The sequence below is a fragment of the Sander lucioperca genome, chromosome 20, assembly GCF_008315115.2.
Source record: "Sander lucioperca isolate FBNREF2018 chromosome 20, SLUC_FBN_1.2, whole genome shotgun sequence".
Taxonomy (NCBI): Eukaryota; Metazoa; Chordata; class Actinopteri; order Perciformes; family Percidae; genus Sander; species Sander lucioperca.
Genome location: NC_050192.1, coordinates 12,280,032 through 12,303,587, shown reverse-complemented (window position 1 = coordinate 12,303,587; position 23,556 = coordinate 12,280,032). Strand labels below are relative to the sequence as shown.

The window sequence follows — 23,556 nt, the reverse complement described above, 5'->3', positions numbered from 1 at the left end:
GCCCCCAATAATGAATTGAGTTAGGAGAACTCCCAATAGAAAGAAATGGAAACGAGAGCTGAGCCCTGAGGGGAACACAATTAATTGGGAGAGTTTGGGACAACATTTTCCATTGTTCCAAGAACCCAAATCACCAGCAGATCCACTTCAACATATGTCATAGGCAGTGTTGGTCAAGTTACTTGGAAATAGTAATTAGTTACTGATTACTGATTACTTCTCCAAGAAAGTAATCCAGTTACTTTACTGATTACTTGTTTTCAAAAGTAATTAGTAGTTACTTTACTAAGTTACTTTTCAAAAACATGATACACGACCTGAATAAAACAGTGGAAATTGGCAGCATGTCCTCAACAATATAGCCAGCGACGAGCTTCTTCAGTTCAGCGGCACTAAGTCGGCACTGTCGCTTTTAAGTCTATTTTCACCTGATTAGCAGGAGAGGGGCCCTCGGAGGTTCACCCGGTAGAATTGGATGTAGCCGCAGCAGTCATGTCAGTCGGGGGTTCAGGTTTTTTTTCAGTGAGTTTAACATTCCTGTATCAGCTTGCTAGGTGCTTGCTCAGATTTGAGGTGGAATTTTTCGCTGTAGATAAAAGTTTTCTTCCCACGCAGCGTGTACAGCGGATGCTGATGTTTTTGTCACCTTTAACCGAGTCAAACTCGAAGTAATGTTGGTACTTCCAAGCATTAAACGCTGCATGGTCCTGCTCTCTCCCGCGCTCCATGTTGTCTCTTGTTCAACACTACACATGTCGGTGTTTACCACTGATGTCGCGGCACTCATACGTCATTGTCACTCACGAGACAGTCTCATGAAACAAAATCACAGTTAAGTAATGCAGTAACGCAGCCTGTTTACGGGGAAGTAACAGTAATCTAATTACTGTTTTTGCAATTGTAATCCCTTACTTTACTCGTTACTTGAAAAAAGTAATTGGATTACAGTAACACGTTACTTCTAACGCATTACTGCCCATCAGTGGCCATAGGACATATTGGACTCCTCAGAAAAGATACGTTTTTAAAGTCATTCCCACTCCCTATTGCACGTTCTGCCAACCTGAACAAACTGGAACTTTCCTGCACGTGGTCTGGGAGTGTGAACAGGTGCATGAGTTCTGGAATAAAACAACATCAATAATATCTGATGTGATAGGATGTCGAATTCCTACTGACCCGATTGTTTTGTTACTTAATGACGACTCTAAATTACACCTGCTTGGGAGACTGAGGAAAATTTGGCTAGCTGGATCAACTGCAACCAAGAAAATGATAGCTCAACGCTGGCTTCTCCCCTCGCTTTGTATAAAACAGTGGTTAGCGTATTTTCTAGACATAGTTATACTTGAGCTCTCTACAGCAAGGATTAATAAAGCCAAGTCATCAACTCTAAGCATGTGGAAAAGCACAGCAGCACAAATATCAGACCTAATGACCTCAACACCAGGAGAGCGACTAGGCAAGGTGTGATTTCTGTTTGTTTTTTGTTTTCCTCGAGACTGCAGAGGGTGGGGGGTGGGAGAGGGTTTTTGTTCTTGTTCATTTTGTATTTTTCTGTTCTGTGCACCATCCAATATTACCTGGCACATATTGTGGAATTTGTTCTGTATGTCTGAATGATAAATGGTGCTAATAAAATATTGATCTAAAAAAATAAATAAGGAATTGAGTTTGGTTCATAAGAAGCCACTTCATTGTTGAATTGTCATAACTCAGACTATGTTGTTCAAAAGAATCAAACTGTTCATGGCTCACAAACCAGTATTTACTGGACTCTCTCTGCTTTGTTATCTCCTCTTGCTCTGCCTCCCGTATGTTTTAATTTTTATTCTTTTGCATCTGCTTTCCCTCAAACTCACTCCACTCCTTTGTTGATCTGTCCCTTCCCTTCTTTTAAACCTTTAGCTTTTTTGACACAAATTCTTGCTGAGGGGGTTGGTCTGACAAAATTAAATGAGGTTTGATTTCTTTTTTTTTACTTTAATTGATTTACCCAAGCTGAGATGGTCACAGTGAATGGCCGTGCTGAATAACTTGCGTATCGAACACAAATTCTCTCTGCCTGTGAAATCGATGGCAGAGGACTTATTGGAGTAAGTGTTTGCCTCAGCACTAAATGGATGATGTTTTTCTTTTCTTTGTGTTAGTCAGTTACACTTCCTTTCTGATGCATTTTCCATCTGCCAGCATACCTGGCTGTGATTCCTTCTGTCTCTGTAGTTTCATTTAACCTCTCTTGCTCTTTAGTTTGTATTTTGGCCCATATCTCTGCTTTGAAGCCAAGGTTAGAAAAGATCAACATTCCTGGTGTGTTGCTTCTACTATATCTATGTTTGGAGCCTGATAACACTTTTCCAGTCAAAGCAATATTTTTCACCTGCATTGCTGTGAGGTCTGGCTCTACATTGAGTGGTGAGGTAATCCTCTCTCAATTCTCTCACTATCTCCGTCTTACTGAGTCTTGATGAATGCAACTCTCTGACTTTATCACTCTTTTTGTCGCCGTCTTCTGTCTTTCCACTTGCCTATGTGTCTTCCCTTGCTCTCTCTGCCTCTTTCTCTCTCTCTCTGCATATATTAATGCAGGTTCTGCTTCCATGCTTAGCTATTCATAAAGCACTAGTAATCCAGGAAAAATGATTCAGAGACATTGTTGTTGTGGATGTTGAACATGGGCACGCTGTTTGTTTTGCCAGTCTGGGCTGTGTTTCCTTCTGCACAGCTGACTGAGCCAGATCTGCACCGGTCCCAGGCTAATTTTGTACAATGTAAATCTCTGAGTCTTTGTTGAAATTCTTCAACTAACATCTGACTTTGTAACACCTGGATATGTCTCTGAGTAACTGCCTTCCTGTTATTGACCTCTGCCCTCTGGTCTCAAGGGTCACCACTGCGCCATCTTTGATGGAAGCAGTGCTTTTTTTGCAGTGATTTTTACTTTCTTTCCTGGCCCCTTTGTTGTCTTTCATCCTCAAGTTGTGTCTTTTTGCCCTCCCACTCAAAATTAGGAACTGTGAAGGTTTGTAATATCGGTAAAGATAGTCACCGTCATCGCTACAAATACTCTAAAACGAATATCCATTATTCTCAATTTATTTAGATTCAAGTATTTGTGCATGTGCCAATGTCTCTAAATATGTCTTAAAGCTACAATTGTTCAGGGCTAGACTAACATACACTATCTGAAAATACTTCTGTGTTTATTTAGATAACTGTGTGTGTGTGTGTGTGTGTGTGTGTGTGTGTCATAGGTTTTGGGGGAACAACAGATGATTAATTTCAAACCTTCCAGGTTCTTAGGCAGGAAATACAGAGAGATGTGTGGCTGTAGTTATTAATTCAATGAACCTACCCTGCTGTAGTGCTCCCCTACCTGGTAGTAACCAGCACCATACATACAGTATGCTGTTGACAAACACAAAATACATTAAAGCTGTATTTTTCTTATTTGGAGAAAATTAAGTCAAATGAGTTTAACCATTTCATCACGAGCAAACGTTAAAGCTGCACTAATCAATATATAACGATAATGGGTCTAAATTCTGCATGTAATGTGAAAGTTGTTGCTTGTAGTGACAAACATGGATTTATCACCAGACTTTGCAGTTCCCCTAAGCTCTATAGAGTGTTTTAGAATATTTAGCTCTTTAGCCCTTTAGCAGTTTTCATCAACTGTGTTTCCAGCCGGAGCAGGCAGCTCTGATGACCCCAAAACCTACCTGCCCAGCACCAAATAGTGGAGAAGTTAATCACCACCGTAGCTGGTGAACATAGTGAAGCATTTAGCAGCTAAAGAACTAGATGTTTTACCTCAGTAATGGTAGAGACCAAAACAGAACTTAAAGGAGATGCATCTGGTTTAATTCTAGCCGGAGACTTTTGTTGCATGTCATTCCCCTCTCGCTCCTCTCCTTTTGTTTATCGGTGTTTTAAGCCCCCAACGTCTCCTTCCAGGCAGCGCTGCCTGGAAGGAGGCAATGAATTAGGCAATGGTTAAGGTTAGGGTTAGGTGCCTTGAAGTCAATGGTTGCAGCGCTGCCTTGAAGTCGATTAGTCAATGGTTATAGTTAGGGTTAAGGTTAGGGTTAGGTTCCTTAAAGTCAACGGTTGCAGCGCTGCCTGGAAGGAGACGTTGGGGGCTTAAAACACCATCAAGCTCTCCTTTCTCGAGTGACTCTCTACTATCATGCATCCAATATAAGCAAAAACAAAATGTCAAAACAATTTGAGCCGTTGTTAAAATACAAATATTGATAAGGGCAATTTTAAGAAACAAAAACATATGGAAGAATTGTCCTAAAACAGACATGTGACAATCTACTTTGACAGCAACCTGCCTTGTAGTGCTATAAATAAAAGAACATATTTGTCAGGGTACATCAACAATGATTGGAATTGACCCTGCAGGTAAAACACACAGATTTGCAGAAGTAGCATGAACATTGCAAAGAATAATTCAACAGTAATGAAGATTTGTGCACACGTTGATGGGGAAAAATAACATCCACACCGTACATTCATCAAGCTCCCTGTGTGCGCTTTACATGCTCATATTTCATGCAATTTGGGCGCTTATCTGGCAACCAAAGTTTAAGATGTTAATCTGCCTGCCAATTCTGCTCCTTACAAAATTAGATTACTTCAAAGGATCCCAGATAGTGATTCAGTTTGGTCTTTCCTGACAGAACATTCTGATTTCATGTTTGAGAACCGCTTTCTCATCACGATTTGTTATGAAACCCTTCTAACTACTGCTATTTCTGTTATCAAGAAATCAGGCTCGGATCGTGTTGTGTGTCCTCAACTTGTGTTTCATTTCCGTAGCCTGCTGTGACATTCTCCAAAAAAGGTCACTTTAGTTAAAGCAGCCATATTATGCTCATTTTCAGGTTCATAATTGTATTTTAAGGTTGTACCAGAATAGGTTTACATGGTTTAATTTTCAAAAAACACCATATTTTTGTTGTACTGCACCGCTCTCTCTCACTGCTGCAGATCCTCTTTTCACCTGGTCTCTGTTTTAGCTACAGAGTGAGACCGCTTTTCTTCGTCTTCTTCTGTACTATCTTTGATTGCACTTGCACATGCCCAGTAGCTCAGATGTAGATCATGTCAGCTAGCTAGCTCCATAGACAGTAAAAGAAAGGCTGTTTCTACAACTTCGGTCAGTTACAAGGCAGGATTAGCTGGGAGACTTCTAAATGAGGGCACACATGGAAGTAGTTCTTTTGTAGATTATGGTGAACTTGTGTGTGTTGTAGCAGTGCTTTGCTATTGAGAACGAGGTAGCGTGCTAGCGTTAGCATGCTAGTGTTAGCATTAGCGTTAGCATGCTAACGCTAACGCTACGAGCTAATGGTTGCGGTTAGCCTGCTCGTTTCGGCTTGTGACGTCACAAGCCGTGCCGATTTTGAACAGCTCACCCAGAGACTGAAGGCAGGACACATTCAGAAACTGTATCTCACTCTAAACAGCATGGATGGATTTTTTTCAAAGTTTGTATGTGTGTGGAAGCACCAGAGACACAAAAGAACACCCCAAATCCCAGAAAAAGTGTTTTTTTCATAATATGGGCACTTTAAAGATAAAATATTGACAATCCTTACACCTTTTTTATTTTTTATATTATATACCAGATTGGAATTACATTTAAATTAAGATTTAAAATATCAGTACTGTTTTGGTATTTCTCTCTTGATTTGGGATGTCCAATTCCCCCCTTCTCACACTCATTTTAAAGATTGAGGCTCTGCTCGAGTCATAAGAAGACAGAAAAAGAGATGATTGGCTGTGTTTGAAAACATTTTGTCAAAACCATTTCTATCCTTCCTCTGTGGTCTGGTTGAGTCTGTGAATGGTCTGTGCTTTGTTGGCTTTGCTGACTCACAGGGAGACGGAGACAAAAGTCCTGCGCCTTGTGGGGGAGAACAAAGAACACCAGAGTCTGCTGGAAAACTTTGATATGTTTTCTTTCTTGTTAAACTCCAGAACTCTTGTGGAAGTGCTGCAAATAAGACAAGCTCCATACTTTTTCAGTTGTTGCTTTCTTGTTCACTTTCAGTGTCTCATTTGCCCTTTCTAACTCATATTGATTTAAATGGAGGGAAACAGAAGCTTGGAATGGATGCTCCATTCTGCATAGCAGCTCTCTTCCCTTCCTTTCCAGGATGCCCTATGTTCTGCTGAGTCATTTACTGTTGTGCCACAGTTAATGCAGCTCAGAAAACCACCAACAATGAATGGCAGAGCTGAATTCCTTGCCAGGGTGCACAAGCACCAACCGATTTTCCTTTCCTTTGAAAAATGTAAACCCAAATCTAATCTTGTCCCCTGCTATCAAATTAGCAATTAAAATTGCAAACAATACTGTGGCTAGTTTCGCTGTTCTGTGTGCCACCCTGGGGCAAACTGGCCTTGCATTTCCAAAGATTTTTAAATGTCACAGTCAGAAGTTGAAAAAGACCATTATCAGTGACATTTTATTGTGTGTGTGCGTGGGTGTACAAACACACATACATTTAGAGTAAATTCTGTTTGCCCAAATGCAAATACTCAACCTTAGGCTGTTTGAGATTGGTGTGTTCATCACTTGTTTTGTACTCCACTTGTGTGGTGACTCTCGACCCCAGTCTCACCCCCTGAGGTAGGCATTCATTTCCTAAAAAAGGTAGCAGATATGCTCTTCATTGTGTCCTTTGCAAATACATAAATATAAAACTATTAAAGCTGCTTCTGCTAAAATGCATGTGCGGATGTGGAAATCGGGCTGCTAATGAAGTAAATAAGTGGATTATGTTTCAAAGATCTCTCTCATTTGAAGCCACACTGGTTGCTATGGTTCAACTTGTGTTAAAATGTTAATAAATAAAAATCTTCTAGAACAGCTGCAGTCAACACAGCCAAAATGTCCTTTTCTGACCTGTCTCTTACTGTCATAAACCTGGAGTTTGATTTGAAGAAGGTATACTAACCCACAGGCACTGGTAGGAATTTATAGGGACCCGTAACAAGATGTGACTCTGGACACATTAAAAAACTCCATCAATTTCAGACTTTATGGTTCTCTTCCCCCCCCCCCCCCCTCACCCCCCCCTCTCACTGGAGCCAAGGGCTGCCTGACTCATTACCTCCACTCTACTCACTCCACTTCCTTTATGTGTTGCCTTCAACCATCCGGAGCCCATTAGGTAATGCACTGTATGGTATAAACTGTTGTCGTTGGGGTACAGTGTAAAAGTGTTAGGCTATTAAATTCAAACATAAATTTAGATTGTTAACTCTGAACTAGATTGACAAAACAATCTGTAACTCCTAGCTGAATGGTGATACCTGTAGCAGTGGGGCTAGCACAGTAACTTGAGACCATGCTTTCACATTTCTTGACTGTGGATAAAGTAGATCCTGGGGGGATCCTGAGGCTTTCCCAGGCAAGAGCAGATATGTAATCCCTCCAGCATGCTTTGGTTCTGCCCTGTGGTCTCCTCCCAGTTGAACAAGCTCAGATTGCCAGAAGGGAAGTGACATCCCAACCTGATGCCTCCACAACCTCATTTGGCTTCTTTAAATGAAAAGAAGCAGCAGTTGTACTCTGAGGCCCCTCCAGATTTCGTCAAATTGGGATTGAAACTGGGATTGTCAGATTGTCAGGCCATTTGAGCCCTTCACTTTGAGGCTCAGCTCACAGCTCACCACAACAGTTCGGTTGGAATTCCTGATCTATTTCCCAGTCGATATCACCATTCATCTTACTCTGAGGGCCCTATTTTAACAATCTAAGTGCGCGGTGTGAAGCGCCTAGTTAAACGGTGGAAAAAAAGGTCAGTGCGCCAGGCGCATGGTTCAGAAGGGTTGTACTCAGTGTCTTAATTAATCATAGGTGTGTTTTGGGCGTAACATGCAATAAAACAATCAGAGTGTCATCTCCCCATTCCCTTTAAAAGCCAGGCGTGTTTGTAGCTTGGCGCATTGCTATTATGATGGTGGATTTGCTAAGCAGGAAGGAGAGATTTTTAGGAGAAGAAACTGATCTGCTCGTACGTGAAGTGAAAGCGCGCAAGCAGATCATATATGGCACGAGCACTATGCCACCAAAACTCCACAAGGTGAAGCAGGCGTTAAAATGACAATGAAATGCTGCGTTATTGACTTTAGACCAGGTTTTCGTTGGTCAATGGCGCAATCACTTCCCGCTGCCTCAGGATACCAATACGCCAAGCATTCACCTGAACACACCTCCCTGTAAAACCAGCACGCCCATGGGCACACAGATGGGCGCAGGTACAATTGCTATTTAAACAACGTGGGCGCTGGACGGGAAATTGACACCTGCTTCGGTCTTAAAGGCCCTGAGTCACCAACAAGATTTGAATACATTTGAACTTAACGCATCTCAATCTACAAATCCCAACAGAGATCACAGCCCCAATGAAGTTACCAGAACATCTTTCCCTTTGGTCTCTCAAACTCTTCTTACACCCCAGTTTTTGCTTCCATGACCCCTGAGGTACTCTTTTGCTGCTATACTGTTTATGAATACTGCTTAAAGAAATAGTTTTTAGAAGTAGTTTTTTTTACTCACGTTATTGCTAAGAGTCAGAGGAGATTGGAACAAACAATGGAGCCAAGGCCACGGGGCAATTATTTTGGCCTAAATACTTGTCTTGTCGTTACCGTGAACATCCATGCATTTTTTTGGCTTCTATCTCTACAGCATTGTATTTACATCTCAATGGTGTTTAGCACCTCTATGGGTAGACTATAGCAAGCGCTGTCATGATCCTCTGTCAATCATAGTGAGGATTTACGGTATATCCAGTAATAAGCCCACTGACCCACAGAAAGATATGTCAAACCCCAGTAATAAACCTGTAAACCACCAATCATAGGGGGGGAAACAACAGCAATACTGGGTTGCATCAGCTGTGAATCAATTTATGGATTAAAGCAGGAGGCCAAAAGCTACGGTGCAGGATATAAATTCTGCAAATGAAAATGGAGGTGGATATGAATGGTTGGGCTGGTGTATGTGTGTGTGTGTGTAAAGCTGTGAATAAGGAAAAGGAGGATCCTTGGATGACATCGGGGCTGCTACGAGTCATCAGTTCCCAATACTGCTATTCATGAATCACTTTAACAAAAGGCTGTGGAGTGTGTGCATGTTTGAATGTATGTGTGCCGCTTCAGGAGAGCCAAAAAAAGAACCTTACACTGAAGTGTACAGATTATAGGCATAGCTACGCATCAACTCCCTTGAGTTATGGATTGACTTTCTCTATCTGTCCGCTCATCCGACTGTTTGTCTGTCAAACCTAAAATCAATCATGACAAGGTAAAACTTTCTGGTTCTGGTTGGTCTGTGACTATGGCATAAATTATGTATTTAGATTTAAAATGTTAAAGGATCTCAGACATAACTGAAATTAACTCGCCGTCTGTCTTAAATTCTGATTAGTTCCACTTTAAAAAGGGAAATTGCTGTGGAGAAGAAAGCCCGTTCTAAGCAGATAAAAGTTAAATGAAAGAATAACAGGGGAGGATCCTGTCTGTCTTGGAGATTACCAATTAAGACTGGGCTTAATGTGTAGTGAGTCTGCAATCAATGTTAACTTGTTCCTTTGTTGGAATAATTAGTTGGCTCTTTCTAAGTTTGACCTCCAAACACGTCTGCACCCTGTAAAGGTCACTGCCAAGTCTCTTGATTACAGGTCCAAAGAAATCTCTGAGGACTAACTGAATTACAGGTGTAATTTTGCCCCCACCTTGCCATGGGTATATATGTATATATTAGATGTTAAGGGTCCATCGCAAATACCTTGTGAATCCCAACCATTCTCTATAACTGTAGTATCTGTTGTCCTTGCTAACTGCAGTGCATGTTCTAGAGATGTAAACAGATATGAACAACATCCAAATATTTGCAGAAATATTCGCAATGGAGTGTAAATGTCCATTAATCTGTTAAGAAATCATAGAAAAAGGTGCCCCCTTCAGATCCCACAAAAAAACATCAGCTTCCTACTTTTATCAAAAGTAATCCAGGTGATTGCTACAGTGTATAGTGTAAACAGAATCTAGTAGCCAAACAACCATTTTTCCTGATGATTTTCCCAAAAACAAATTCAGACATTGAGATGCATTCATCTTCAATAACTTTTAATCAGTGCAGGATAAAGCTTGGCCAATGTTGCACAGTGTTATTTTTACCTCATGATTTAATATTTAAGCCCGGGCACTTTAACTTCCCTTTGAGTTTTTGACTTGACGATGCAAACCAATGAAATGACCCCTGTCTCAATAGTACATGAAAAGAAAACTAACCCCATTTTTCATTAACACTCCAGAGCAACTTTACATTACCATTCCCCTGCTACCATTATATACATTACCTTTAGTATGTTAGAAAAATCCTGCAATTCTGACTTATATTTTCAAACCTCCAAATGTTAATTTTCATCATTATTTTTTTTTGAAGGTGGGGTTCAAATACAAATCATTCTTAATGATTTGATTAAGTTATGTACATGGTTACTATTATTTTGTAAACTCTTTATTTTGTATAAATGGAAATTAAGCAGTTTAGAAGACTTCCATTAGGATTTATTGACTTCTACAATAAATTAAAAATAAATAGAAACCGATAGCAGCTCTGTGTAAAATATACAGTATCGCATGGTGCTATGATCTTGTTTTTCCAGAATTTAAACTGACGAAATGTTAAAATACTGAGCTGCGAATATATATAAAAACATAACACACAATTTCTACTATAATTTCTGTTGAACAGTACAATGGGTCATTGTTGACCAATTTTATTTCCTGGTTGTTTTTCTCTGGTGTCCACTAAATCACACTTTAGTAGAAGGATAGCAATAACCTAGAGCTAGAACCTAGAGAGGTCGTTGGTGTGATTCCCTGGAGTGGTTTTGGAAAAAATTAGGTGAGCAAAGTAAAAGATCTCTCTGTTTCACTAAGAAGCTATTGGACTCAGAAACCTTGAGCAAGGGGTTCAGACAAGAGAGTAGACACTGCACTTTGTGAATGGGCAAAACACAACTTTGCTTTGCTAAAAAGGAGGGAAGGACCACTGTCTCTGGATAACCCAGTGATGCTGTAGTAAAGCTGCTGTTTAAAGTCACTGTTGTGAGACAGTGTGCGGATCAGCAGGCAAGTGCTTGCACTCTGAGGAGGGGAGCTCTCCGTGGTGCTGCTGCACACACTGCTGCTCCTTGTAAAATCACTCGATGCTCTGCAGTCAGTTGAGAGTTGTTGCTCCACAGCCTTCTTGTAGTTTAGGCTGAAAGCTATCCCTGGTGTTGACAGCCTTTGTGCTCCCTACTAACATTCAACTCGCGGCTTAGACAGAAACTTATTATTTTACCTAAACAGTCCTATAAAACCAGTTTTTGAACTCATCTGAGGGTACAGCAGCTAGTTCAAAAGTTTGTTTATGAGATTTGGGAGTTTGAAAAGGCAGCAAGTTTGCTCCCTTTTGCACAACAGCGACCAATCTGCCGCCTGTCAGATGCAGAATCGTGTTTATTTTATTGTTCCCCAGGCAAGATGTAAAGAATTGATTTGTCCACAACAGTGGATTACGATACATCTCCATGTGTTTACAGCTGCCAGTGTCTCACAGTGCACAGAGCTGCTGAAAGCCTGGTCTCCATACATTTTCTCTCCAGTAGTCCTGTTTTCACAGTGAAGCTGCGGAGTTTCCAAAACTGTTGTCTGATGTCCACCAGTGATGTTAAGTATGCTTAAAAATGTAATTATGTGTCACTTTGGAGGCCCATTGGAGCAATTTGCGAGCAATTAGGAGGAGCAACTTGGCTCCTCCTAAAAAAGAATAACCTATCATGAAAAGAAAATAGCTTAAAAAAGGTTAGTGCCAGAAACCAGGGTGCAGCCCCGTCACATACAAATGGCCAAATTACATTTTTGTCTAAAAAAACAATGGCTGATGGAATTATATACCTGTTAGTGCCAAATCTGGGGTGGTAAAACCACCATCCAAATTAAACTCACCGTGTAGAGATTATTGTGCAGTTCCAACTTGAAACAAGATAATTTATTTTAATTTACACAAAATTAATTTCTGGCGTACATTCACAGTTTTTTTCAATAGTTTTATTTTTTTTATTTTATTTTTTAAGATCACTTTTTAAAATCTTTTTTAAGATTATATTTTTCTTTCATTGATAGGCTAGTTTGAAGACAGGAAAGGGAAGAGAGATGGGGATGACATGCAGCAAAGGGTCGCGGGTCAGATTCAAACCCAGGTCGCTGCCAAGGACTCTCTACTGGGTGAGCTAGAGGTCGCCCCCTCAGTAGGTTTTTGTTAAGATTACTGAACCAACAGATCTTGTAAATATTAAAACTGACTGAAAAAAGATAGTATAGAAACATTGCCCACCATATTTCAAGAACATAGTGTTTTATCAAAACAAAAAAGTATCAACAAGTGTGTAAAGCACCGCTTTATTTATTGGCAGGGGGGTCAGACTGGTTTTCTAATCAATTCAGGGATGATGTTATTTTCAAATGTATTTTTTCCAGTTTTATCCTCTTTCAATGCAGAGGAGTCTTGACAGTGTTTGAGATCTGAAGGGCCTGCTGAATTATAAGTGGAGTCCCCCTCCTTAATTCTGTCTGCAACTCTCCCTCTTTCATTTTTACTTTCTCCCTCTTCAGCTTCTCTTCACATTTTCTCATGGCTTCACTCAAGCTGAATATAGTTGTTTTGTAAATGTTTTCTATCCAGTTTTAACATTTCTCTCTCTCTCTCTCTCTCTCTCTCTCTCTCTCTCTTTCACACTGTATATGTCAGTGTAAGTCTCTCCCAGTCACACACATACATGGCCTCAGGCAAAACACAGGCAGTTGTCTGTTATTCCAGACAATAAATAGAGGATAAACATCATTTTGATGGAGTTCCTCCAAGGTTTTGTGCAGTTACCAATCTATTTCTCCCCCTAGTTGACCCATTTGCTCTAGTGGCATCTTTTGTGTATATTGGTCCCAGGGCAAGCAAAAAGAGAGGTGAAATGCAATTAGGACATTTATGACTTAATCTTTCTGTTAATGGTATAAATTCAGGGAGTAATATATGAATCATTTGAAAGCTGGAACCACCAAATGTTTAGTGTTTTTGCTTGAAAAGACTGAAATACCTTAATAGTTGGCAACAATTTCCGTTCATTGACTAAGGGGTATATCGACTAACTGTTTCAGCTATGACATGTGAAGGAATGATTGACAGTTTTAAAGGGAAAAAGGGTGATTTCAAATTTCTTATTAATCTCCATAGCATATACCAGTTTTATAAATTAAAAGACCCATCTTCCTGTTAAGAAGTAAATGCACGGTTGCCTTTTTTTTTTTTTTGGATTAATGGACGAAAAGAAAATGGAGATAGCTGGATGCACATTTATATCCCCTATTTCTCCCTGCATTTGTTATACTGTAGTAGAGAAGAATAATAGATACAGTACATTTACTGGGTTTATACGTGAGGGAAAATGACTACAGAGGCACTACCGTTTGATTCTGTCCGTTGACAATTTGCAGCAATAATGTGGAAACAATAAGGTGCTCACAAGATCTCAAAATGACTGTAGTAATAATCCAAATAGGGAAGGAAACCACCCAAAGCCGTCAATACCCAACCAGTACTCATAAGGAGCAAAAACAAAACAAAAAGTGATGATATCTGTTAGGAGCTATGCAGGTACATGCAGCTTCTGAAGTCTTTTCCATTGTCAGTGAATACAGAGTAGGAGGCTGTAACAGTTTCTGTTTGCCAAGATCACTGTGACAAACATTAAATCAGTCCTTCAATTTAGTTTGACATTTGGAGAGTTTTACTGTAGTAAGTTGACTGCCATCTTAATACAATGTGACACCTACTCTCACAAAATAATGTGGGTCATGGAAATAAAATTGAACATAGAAACTCAGTAACCTTGTTATATGTTGTTATATTGGCCTTGATGAAAGTATTGTGACTATTTGGCTTTTATTGTGGGTTAGAATTTCATCCGTTGAAGTGAAACGTAAAAAAGGTGCTTTCAGAATAAGTTAAAAATAAGAGAAAATATTTTCAGACTAAGGTCCTTATCAAAAAAAGAATGGGCAAACTTTTTCACAATGCAGCCAATTCTTTAAAGGACAAAAAGGCTTGTAAACACACAAAAAGTTTATTAAAGCTATAGTGCGTTGTTTTTATCACCCCCCCCACATGACCCAAGCCTTGCTCCACAGTCAGCACAATTATCTTTGCAGATTTTTTTTTGAACCTTTATTAAGTTGATTGAGAACAATTTCACACAGTTACACATTCATACCTGGAAGCTGCCCAGTGCAACCGCAGTCTGATCTGCTGGCCACTGAGCAGCTCCACTGGAGCGGTTGGGGTTAAAGGGCACCTCAGTGGTGGTGAGGGAGGGACAAGCGCCCCCCAGCTTTTATCCACCAGCGACCTCCTGGTCCCAAGCTTGCTTCCTTAACCCCTAGGCCACCACTGCCCAGGTTAGTGAATATTGTGAGTAGCTAATGTGACACTAGCACAACTCAAACAAACCCTCTAAAGGCTGAAATTAGGCTTCATGTGTTGTGAAATACACACATAAAGGCAGGTTTTTAATGAAAATCACTATTGAGCTCAATCAATCACAATGGAGATGGTGTAGATAAATTGTGTTACCTTCATTAGTGTAGCCTGATGATTACACTGCATGTCGTTTAGCTTTTACTTCATTATTCTGTGTAATTCATGTTCATGTGAGCCATTTTCTGCAAGGGGCATTGTTTTGCTTTGAACAATCAATGGTGTTGATCCCACCTATGTTATTTTAGTTAATTAGACAGATGCAGCACCCGCATAGATTAAGAGTTGTTACTTCCGTAAGTCAACTTACATCAATGTGTATAGTTATGGCAAGTAATTGTTTTCCGAATTTATTTGGCTCAAGGACCAAAAAATGGCTCAGTTATTCTTCCAACCGGGGAAACATTTGTCTAAAAGCAAAACTCAATACCTTTCTGAATAGCTGAAACAATTAGATGTTGGCAGCAATTCAGACATCTGAAACCAGGCTAACATGAGTAAGTGAAGTACATTTAAAGTCTGGGTTTAGAATAATCTGTGAATTCTTTACATTACATTATTACAATTCTAACATTATAGGTGTTAGAAAATACTTGTTGAAAACATGTGAAAAGATTAACTGTGTAGTAATCACTTGTGGAGTTAGACCGCAGCCTAAATACATGGCGCGATGATGCACAAGAGTCATGCTTAACGTAGCCCCTCCCCTACTGTATAAACGATGTTACCACTAACATTAGTGTAGTTTCATTCACCCCGCCATTCGGTTCAGGGTGTGTGTGCTGTTCTACCATAGACTGTGTGCGCTACTGGTTTAGCCGCTGACGATAGTCTGTTGCCGCTGAATGGCACTCGGTTTGGGGGGTGTGTGCTGTCCTACCATGTGTGTGCTACTCTTTTAGTACATGTGCTAGCGAACTAACACAGCTAGAACAATTGTCTGCAGATGCGCAACGGCTCGTTCTCCCTAATTGTATATACTTTTTGAATCACTGAAATGTGGCTGGGTGGTGTCCAACAGGGGCTGCAACGGCCTTTCAGGAAGCTAATCTGTTTTAAAGGTAAATCTACACTTGTGCAGATCAACACCATCTCCAACACATTATGTTCATATAAAAATAATTTGCATTAGCAAATAAATTTTTTTGTAATCATAATGAGCACATGTTAAGATTGAATGTATCAGCAAACTTCCAATGCAAAATGTTCACATTCACTGTCAATATACTTCTTTTATTCTTCCTACAAGATCTACAACTGGCAATATAAGCAAGATTTGTGTTTTTTATAGTTGTGTTAAAGCAACTCAAAGCACTTGGTTAAGGTAAAGGAAAATGATGGTCTTGGTTAAATGTTGATGCTGACCTGAAGCAAACATTTTTCAGTGTGAAAGTCCTGTGCTTTAGATGCCTAACATCCACCCTAACCAGCAGAAGAAAAGTGTTACACTTGTTTCCAGTGAAATATAAATATATAATAGGGAGCTTTTTGTTGCCTGGATATACCTATAGATTATAAAAGCATGCAACCTGCACACTCATAAAAAATGAAGTCCCACACACACACACCAACACAATTAAACCACAGCATCTAAAACTATTCTCTGTGTCTCCCAACACACCAGGAAATGTTTTTTCTTCTCTGAGGCGGCCTAAGTGGAGTGGTCCACTGAAGCCAACCCTCAGTAATTAACTGTCACAACGCTTCAAAACTAACAAATGGACTTTGTGTCAAGGAGGGCCCATTAATTTACTGGCCTCCACTCGTCGATCCAGAGCCTATTATCTCCATTACGGCAGGCTTTCATGTCTGGGCATCCTCTCCTGCTAAAACCTCCATTTCTCTGTCTCACTTTGCACAGATTCCCTGGAACTAGCAGAAAGGCCTGGTGGAGAATGTGTCTTTTCAACATGTGCAGAAACACACCCTTCTTCAGCCACATAAAGGTACATGCACTATATGAACCCCACACATACTGTATGCTTCTGGACACATTTGTTTCATCTACCATGACTGCATAAGAAAATCACAGAGGCGTGACTCGTATTATAATGTAATAAGCAGCAATGCTGGGCGCAGAAATATGCGCAGACCAATACGCTTCGCATGAACACACACAACGGATCAAATTCTCACACACACATTCCTCTACACAATCCACAGAGTTCTCCTTCCCTTCCAGTCATATTTAAAAACTCATACTGCACTTACACATTGGCATGACAACCTGAGGGGAGAAATCTTCCATATGTGACGCTAATAAGTGCTACTCGGAAGGAATGGAGAGCCATTTCTCCATGAGGCATAAATAACCAAATAACACGCAGACTATGGCATTCGTGTGATTTGTGATGCAGCCCACATTTATTGCTCTTCAAAGGTAACATATTACCAGGGTTCTGCAGACAGAGAGCGACTGTAAGACTGTATTTTAGTGGCATTCAGATCTGATTGGTCTTTCCCACTGAGACCAATGGATTTTTGATGCTTTTCGATGCATTATCAGTGGCTCGGTGTGCTCTCCGGCTCTGGAAACGTTTTTAGCTCCTCTGAAGTAATTTCAGCTTCCAATTGCGGTATTAAAAAGGCAATATTGTATCCAGAATCCATTTTAAAGGGTTGGTTCACCTATATTTGACAGAAATCATACAGTATTTTCTCACTGACTCACTGGTGGATGAATTTTTCAGATTATTTCAGTAAAAGTAGCAATATCACACTGTGAAGGAACTCTTATTATAAGTAAAGTTCTGCATTTTAACATCGACATGGCAAAAGTACAGAAGTATTATATTGAAAGTATCAAAAGTAAAAATACTTATGCAGAATGACCCCTGTCAGTGTTATATTATTGGATTTTTATTATTGATGTATTAACATGCTTGTTACATTAATGTTGAAGCTTGTTGAAGAACTCATTTTAACCTCCCCATATCTGTAACTATTCATCATATTTTATAAACTGATCATATGTTTTGGATGTAAAACCTTAATTTGAAAACCAGTAGCTATTTTTGTTTGATGAATGTACAGTAGTGGATCATAAAGTATAATAAATTTTGCATTGTAGAAGCACCATGAAATGGAAATGCTCGTACCCCCTAATTATACTGTAGTGAATCTACTTAGTTACTTCTCACCACTGCACTTACCCCTATATATAGCCATTTCGGTTTTATTTGCGCACGGTTTTGAAATATCTACACCTCCAGCTCAATACAATATTCATGAATAAGATTGTGTTTGTGGTACTCAAAGCATTTAATAGTCACTTCACAAAAATTAAAAATAACTGAAAATGACAAGGCGCTTATATATGGTTTGCCAGACATGTCATCCCTCTGTGAGTCCTTAACTATGATGACTCCCACTTCATTTGTCGTTAATGCTGATGAAAAAAAGGCCCCCTTCTTCCAAGGAAAACAATCTTGTGGGACTCTCCAAAAGCAACCTGCAAATGATGCCAATCCAAAGCCATCCGAGGCTGAGGCCCTGGGCATTACGATACAACAGCATTTAATCACATGTGCTACATGCATACCATTAAGAAAACATCTGGTTTATCGACACATGCTTGCTCTTTGGAGCCATAAACCTATCTCGCAATTTGGAAAGGCTCTTCCATAGTTCAAACACGCTGCTGGGTATTCCTGTGACATCCCTCTTGTAGTCTTTATCCATGGAGATAATTGTGGTTTTATTTGCTGTGGTTTTGAGATGTGTTTCTCTAGGATTTTCACTTCCGCCCTAAATAAAATGGAGGTGAATAGAATTTTGTTTATGGTGCTCACAGGATCAACAAAACACGGTGTCTGATTTTGCTAACCTGACCTAACTACAGTACAACAAGGCCTAAAGTGAATTTGCAATGTACTTGTAACATTCCACCTATAGATTTCAACACAATGGTTTACCTTCATAACGATTTAATGTGAAGTTTCTCTCTAAAAGTAGCTTACCTCAGGCTTTTTAAACGAGTGGTGAGAGGTGCGTGTGTGTTTATGTGTGTGCAAATGTGTTAAAGAATGTTCTTTCCAGCCATAATAACGGTTATACGATTGGTCGTGGGTGGGTGGATGAGGACATTTCAGGCATTGTTCTGACTAGACATAAGCTCTGTTGCACAATGTTGTACATTATGCATCAGTGAGTGTGCGCCTGTCTCTCGGTCAAAGTGTTTCTGGGTCTGAAATGTGATGCAGATCACTGACTGCCCTTTCAGAGTACTGTCTCTTAGGCCAGGAAGCTACAATGAAGCTTACTGTGTCTAGTTTTTTGCCTGCTTGCCCACACAAAAGCATAAAGATGAAGAGAAAAGTAAATATGTAATACTTAAAGAACTGCACATGTGCCAATTTGAAAATGTACATTTAATATGGATGTCTCCAAACTGTAAAAAAAACATGTAGAGTTCATGGTCTGCATACTTTTGGCTATTTTCTTTTTCAAGAACAAAAAGGGTAATCTACAGGGTAATAACAGTTTTAAATTATGTTTATTCAGTTAGATTTTATTGGCACATTTGTTCACAACTAAAGTGAAAAAAGTCAACTTACTAATGCTTTTAGTTTGTATTTATTGCAAGGCATTTTACAGTATATTATTATATTGAGTACAAAGGAAAACATGCAGCTTTGCACCAGTGAATAAATATGAACAAATACTGTCTGTGTTGGTAATATTATCAGTAGTATTATTGTCAGTGTGCTAATTCTTACCACAAGCAATAGATACATTAAAAACATGCAATTAAACCAAATGGTTAAGAGTATAGAGCATCAGACTTTGAACACTTTTCACTTGTTAGTTTCAGTGTGATTTCAGGTTGACCTGAGGATGTTCCTAGCCGTAGTGGGGCAATGAACTGTCAGTGTTAAATACATAAATTACACCATGTAGGGCTGTCTGCATATGGTTCTCTATTTGCGTGACTGTCTCCATCTGTCTGTCACAAAAAAAAAAATCCTTCCTATTTTATTTTACTGAGGGATTATAACAGTTGAAAGAAATAGTTCCTTCTTCATAGCTTTTGGGTTTGGATCTGTGTTGGATGATTTGGTACTGGGGATGTGACAAGGATGCCAGGTAATCCTCTCTGAATATGAATTATTCTACCTACTGTACTGTATCTCTACAGAGATTCTTTAAAGTGGGTCTTGCACTCTGAGGAGTGATCACATCTCTGCTTTCCAACCCCCCCTCTTCTCTCAAACGCGGTTCTGCCTCAGTTCCTTCCTGTTCTTTCACTTTCTTCTTCTCTGACTTTTTAATCTCCCTCCTCTACAGGGTCATCAGAGGATAGAGAGAGAGGACAGAACTAGTGGTGGACGTTAGAGAGGGAGAGAGCAGAAAAGAGAGGAAGCGGAGGAAAAGGTGGGGGGACAGATGGAGGAGAGGAAGACTTTTCTGAAAATAAAGAAGCATAAGAAGAGAGATCATGCTAATTATCTGTCACCTTTAGCCCCATATGGCAGTTCTTCACTTCTATTCCTTTCACTTGGTTGAGGATGTGTGCTCAGAATGTTTGCGCATAATGTGTTAATGTGCCTGAATGCACACACTCTCACACACACACACACACACACACACACACACACACACACACACACACACTTTATGTGTAAGTGTGCCTGTGTTTATGCTAACACCGATGTGGAACTTTTTCTACCCAGCCATCAGGGGACATATGAGGTCTGATGTGAATGGCATCACAGCTCAGGGAGGTAGGTCCCCTTGTGTCAGGATTATACTGCAATGGCTCTGCCTGACCATAATGACTCTGTAATAGACCTGTTAATACTCAATAAAGGTGCCTGGGGAGGTTTGACAATGTGAAAAGACTGTGTGTGGGTTGGTTTGTTTTTGCTTTACCTAAGGTGAGCATTTTTTTAGAGTTATTCTAGGAATTGAAACCACATCTAAAGCATACAGTGGGGAGAACAAGTATTTGATATACTGCCGATTTTGCAGGTTTTCCTACTTACAAAGCATGTAGAGGTCTGTAATTTTTATTATAGGTACACTTCAACTGTGAGAGACGGAATCTAAAACAAAAATCCAGAAAATCACACTGTATGATTTTTAAATAATTAATTTGCATTTTATTGCATGACATAAGTATTTGATCACCTACCAACCAGTAAGAATTCCGGCTCTCACAGACCTGTTAGTTTTTCTTTAAGAAGCCCTCCTGTTCTCCACTCATTACCTGTATTAACTGCACCTGTTTGAACTCGTTACCTGTATAAAAGACACCTGTCCACACACTCAATCAAACAGACTCCAACCTCTCCACAATGGCCAAGACCAGAGAGCTGTGTAAGGACATCAGGGATAAAATTGTAGACCTGCACAAGGCTGGGATGGGCTACAGGACAATAGGCAAGCAGCTTGGTGAGAAGGCAACAACTGTTGGCGAAATTATTAGAAAATGGAAGAAGTTCAAGATGACGGTCAATCTCCCTTGGTCTGGGGCTCCATGCAAGATCTCACCTCGTGGGTCATCAATGATCACGAGGAAGGTGAGTGATCAGCCCAGAACTACAGTGGGGCAAAAAAGTATTTAGTCAGCCACCAATTGTGCAAGTTCTCCCACTTAAAAAGATGAGAGAGGCTTGTAATTTTCATCATAGGTACACTTCAACCAGGGACGTCACTAGGATTGAAAGACGGGGGGCTTAGCCCCCAGGGTATTTGTAACTTGCGTTTGCAAAATCTTTGCACTTCCATCTTTTGTTACTGTATTAGAGCTACACTTATGTCAACAACCAGTCAAGAAACCAATATGTTAACAAGTAAAAAGTGACAGACATATCCTCTTCTTCCATTTCTACTCTGTTCCTTCTGTCTTATCCTTAAGGCGAGACACTACAGGTGAATAGGCTAAAATTTTTAAATAATAGATATCTCCATGAAACTTCCTCAGTTGATTACTTACACAAGTATATAAAAAAAATGTATTACAAGTTTTTGAAATGTTTATGTTTAATTATGCAAATTAGGCATTTTCTCATTAAATATGCACGATTTTGCATATATTTTCGGTAGATAGATCTGAACATATGATAAAGCCAGGTGCAAAATTCTTTTTTCATTTTGTTTGCACACAAGATGAAAACAAAATTACAGAGGGATTTCAGGATATCTGCTTTCATTACCTAGGAAATCAAAATATACTGTCCATAGCCTTAAAAAATCAATTTTCGCCATGTTTTTTAGCTTAAATTGTCACATAAATCAGGGCAGGAATGATTTATTAACAAATCCCTCTGTAAATATCTTCAGAATACTACTAAGTGTATAACTGGAAAGTTTGGTGTACATAGGTGCTACATAGGCTGAGATGTTTATACTGGAGAATGACAAAAAACTCATTTTGAGAAAACGGCATTTAAAGATTTAAATAGTGGAATTTAATACATTTCTATTGGAAAAATTGCTCAAAAACAGAATAAATGCTCAGGCCCTTAGTGATAATAATATAGAATATTTCAAGCTCATGAAAATTGATTATTTAATAAAATGGCAGGCATATAAGGCCTACAACTGCAGTAACTCAATGAATTAATATTGGCGTATCATGCACAAAGTTGCAGACAAAACCCACGCTGGACAGGTGTATGGACACAGAACAAGACCAACAATGGATGTAACAGCTTTTTAAAGTCCAACTGTCCATTCCAGCACCATATGTATTTTAGCTGTGCTTAGACTCTAGACTATGTTTTACACTGGCAGCTGTGACGGTCTCAGCTTTTGAGGTCCTGAGCATATCAGTTTCTCTCATTGAATTGACCGTCACAACTGTGCTCTGAAGCCACAACTTCTCCATAACAGAAAGCATGGCAGAGGCACCTTCATCAAGGTGGAGATGGCCATACTTGCTGCTGCTCCAGCTTACTTTTCCCACAAAACAGTCCCCTCAGTCAGCTGATGGTGAAGATAACTAACCAGGCTCCCATCAGCACTGGTTCATAACACAACAGAACAAAACTAATTATGAATCATTCAAAAGACCAATATTTAGAACATTGGAGAAAACAAAGTAGACTAAATTATTATTTGACAGATTATCTTCACACTGTCAGAGATACGAAGAAGAGACGGATCCTGACTAAATACAAGCTCAGTGACCACCAGCTGGGTCAGACAGAGATACACTTCCTCCTCCACGGGGAAAACTATCTTCACTAAGAGAATTACACCTTGGAAAAATAGTAATAATAAAAGTTAACACCAGAAGAGAAGCTGATAGTTCTCCTAGGAGAGGTGACAGCAGCTCCACTGACAGCTACATATGGATCTGCCTGCTACAGCCTGAGAGACTCACCACCACTTAGGATCCCAAAATTACAGATTTGTTTAGTAGCCTATTATATAGTAATTATATTATACAAAACTGTAACTGTTGTGTAATGTAATTGTTTTGTAATATAGTGTGTTGTATCGCGATCAGTACAGTGTGGTACATATGTGACAAATATTTAATATATGACATGTAGGCTATGACTTTCTCGTAGAGAGAGAGAGAGAGAGAGAGAGCGCGTCTGATTACCTCCGCTGTCTGAACACTCCTGTTTTCTGAACGATAGTTTAAACATCGACGTACTATGTGATGGCATTTCCTCATCTGTTGTCTTAGTTTGTGATCCCCTGTATCTTCTTGCTAATAACAACTGTTTTCGTCTTCTCTGAGGTGATTTTCGGCCGTTTTCGACGCACTTCTTTCAACATTTTGAGCTACCGCGGAAATGTCAGAGCACGTCACGTGACCATTCTGAACGAATCACGTTGTCAGAAATTGGCATCAGCCAATGAGATTGCGCATTTTGAGTTAAATCCCCCCTTTTACTTTCACGATTGGTTGCTGATAAAAAGGAAATGACCATATTTGGATCCGACAGCATTGTACAGGAGAAAGAGAGCTTTCCAACGGTGTATGGGACGAC

The 23,556-nt window shown here is 39.7% G+C and overlaps 1 protein-coding gene across 3 annotated transcripts in view; it reads left to right on the top strand.

Annotated features, from left to right (window-relative positions):
- grm8a (glutamate receptor, metabotropic 8a) overlaps positions 1-23,556 on the top strand; it is a 419,149-nt gene that overhangs the window by 303,914 nt on the left and 91,679 nt on the right. For all 3 annotated transcript variants that reach the window (XM_031284748.2, XM_035995865.1, XM_035995866.1), the window contains one exon: positions 16,470-16,554. In XM_031284748.2, the coding sequence (XP_031140608.1) occupies positions 16,470-16,552 (83 nt within the window). In that variant the 3' untranslated portion in view covers positions 16,553-16,554. The remainder of the gene's footprint in view (positions 1-16,469; positions 16,555-23,556) is intronic.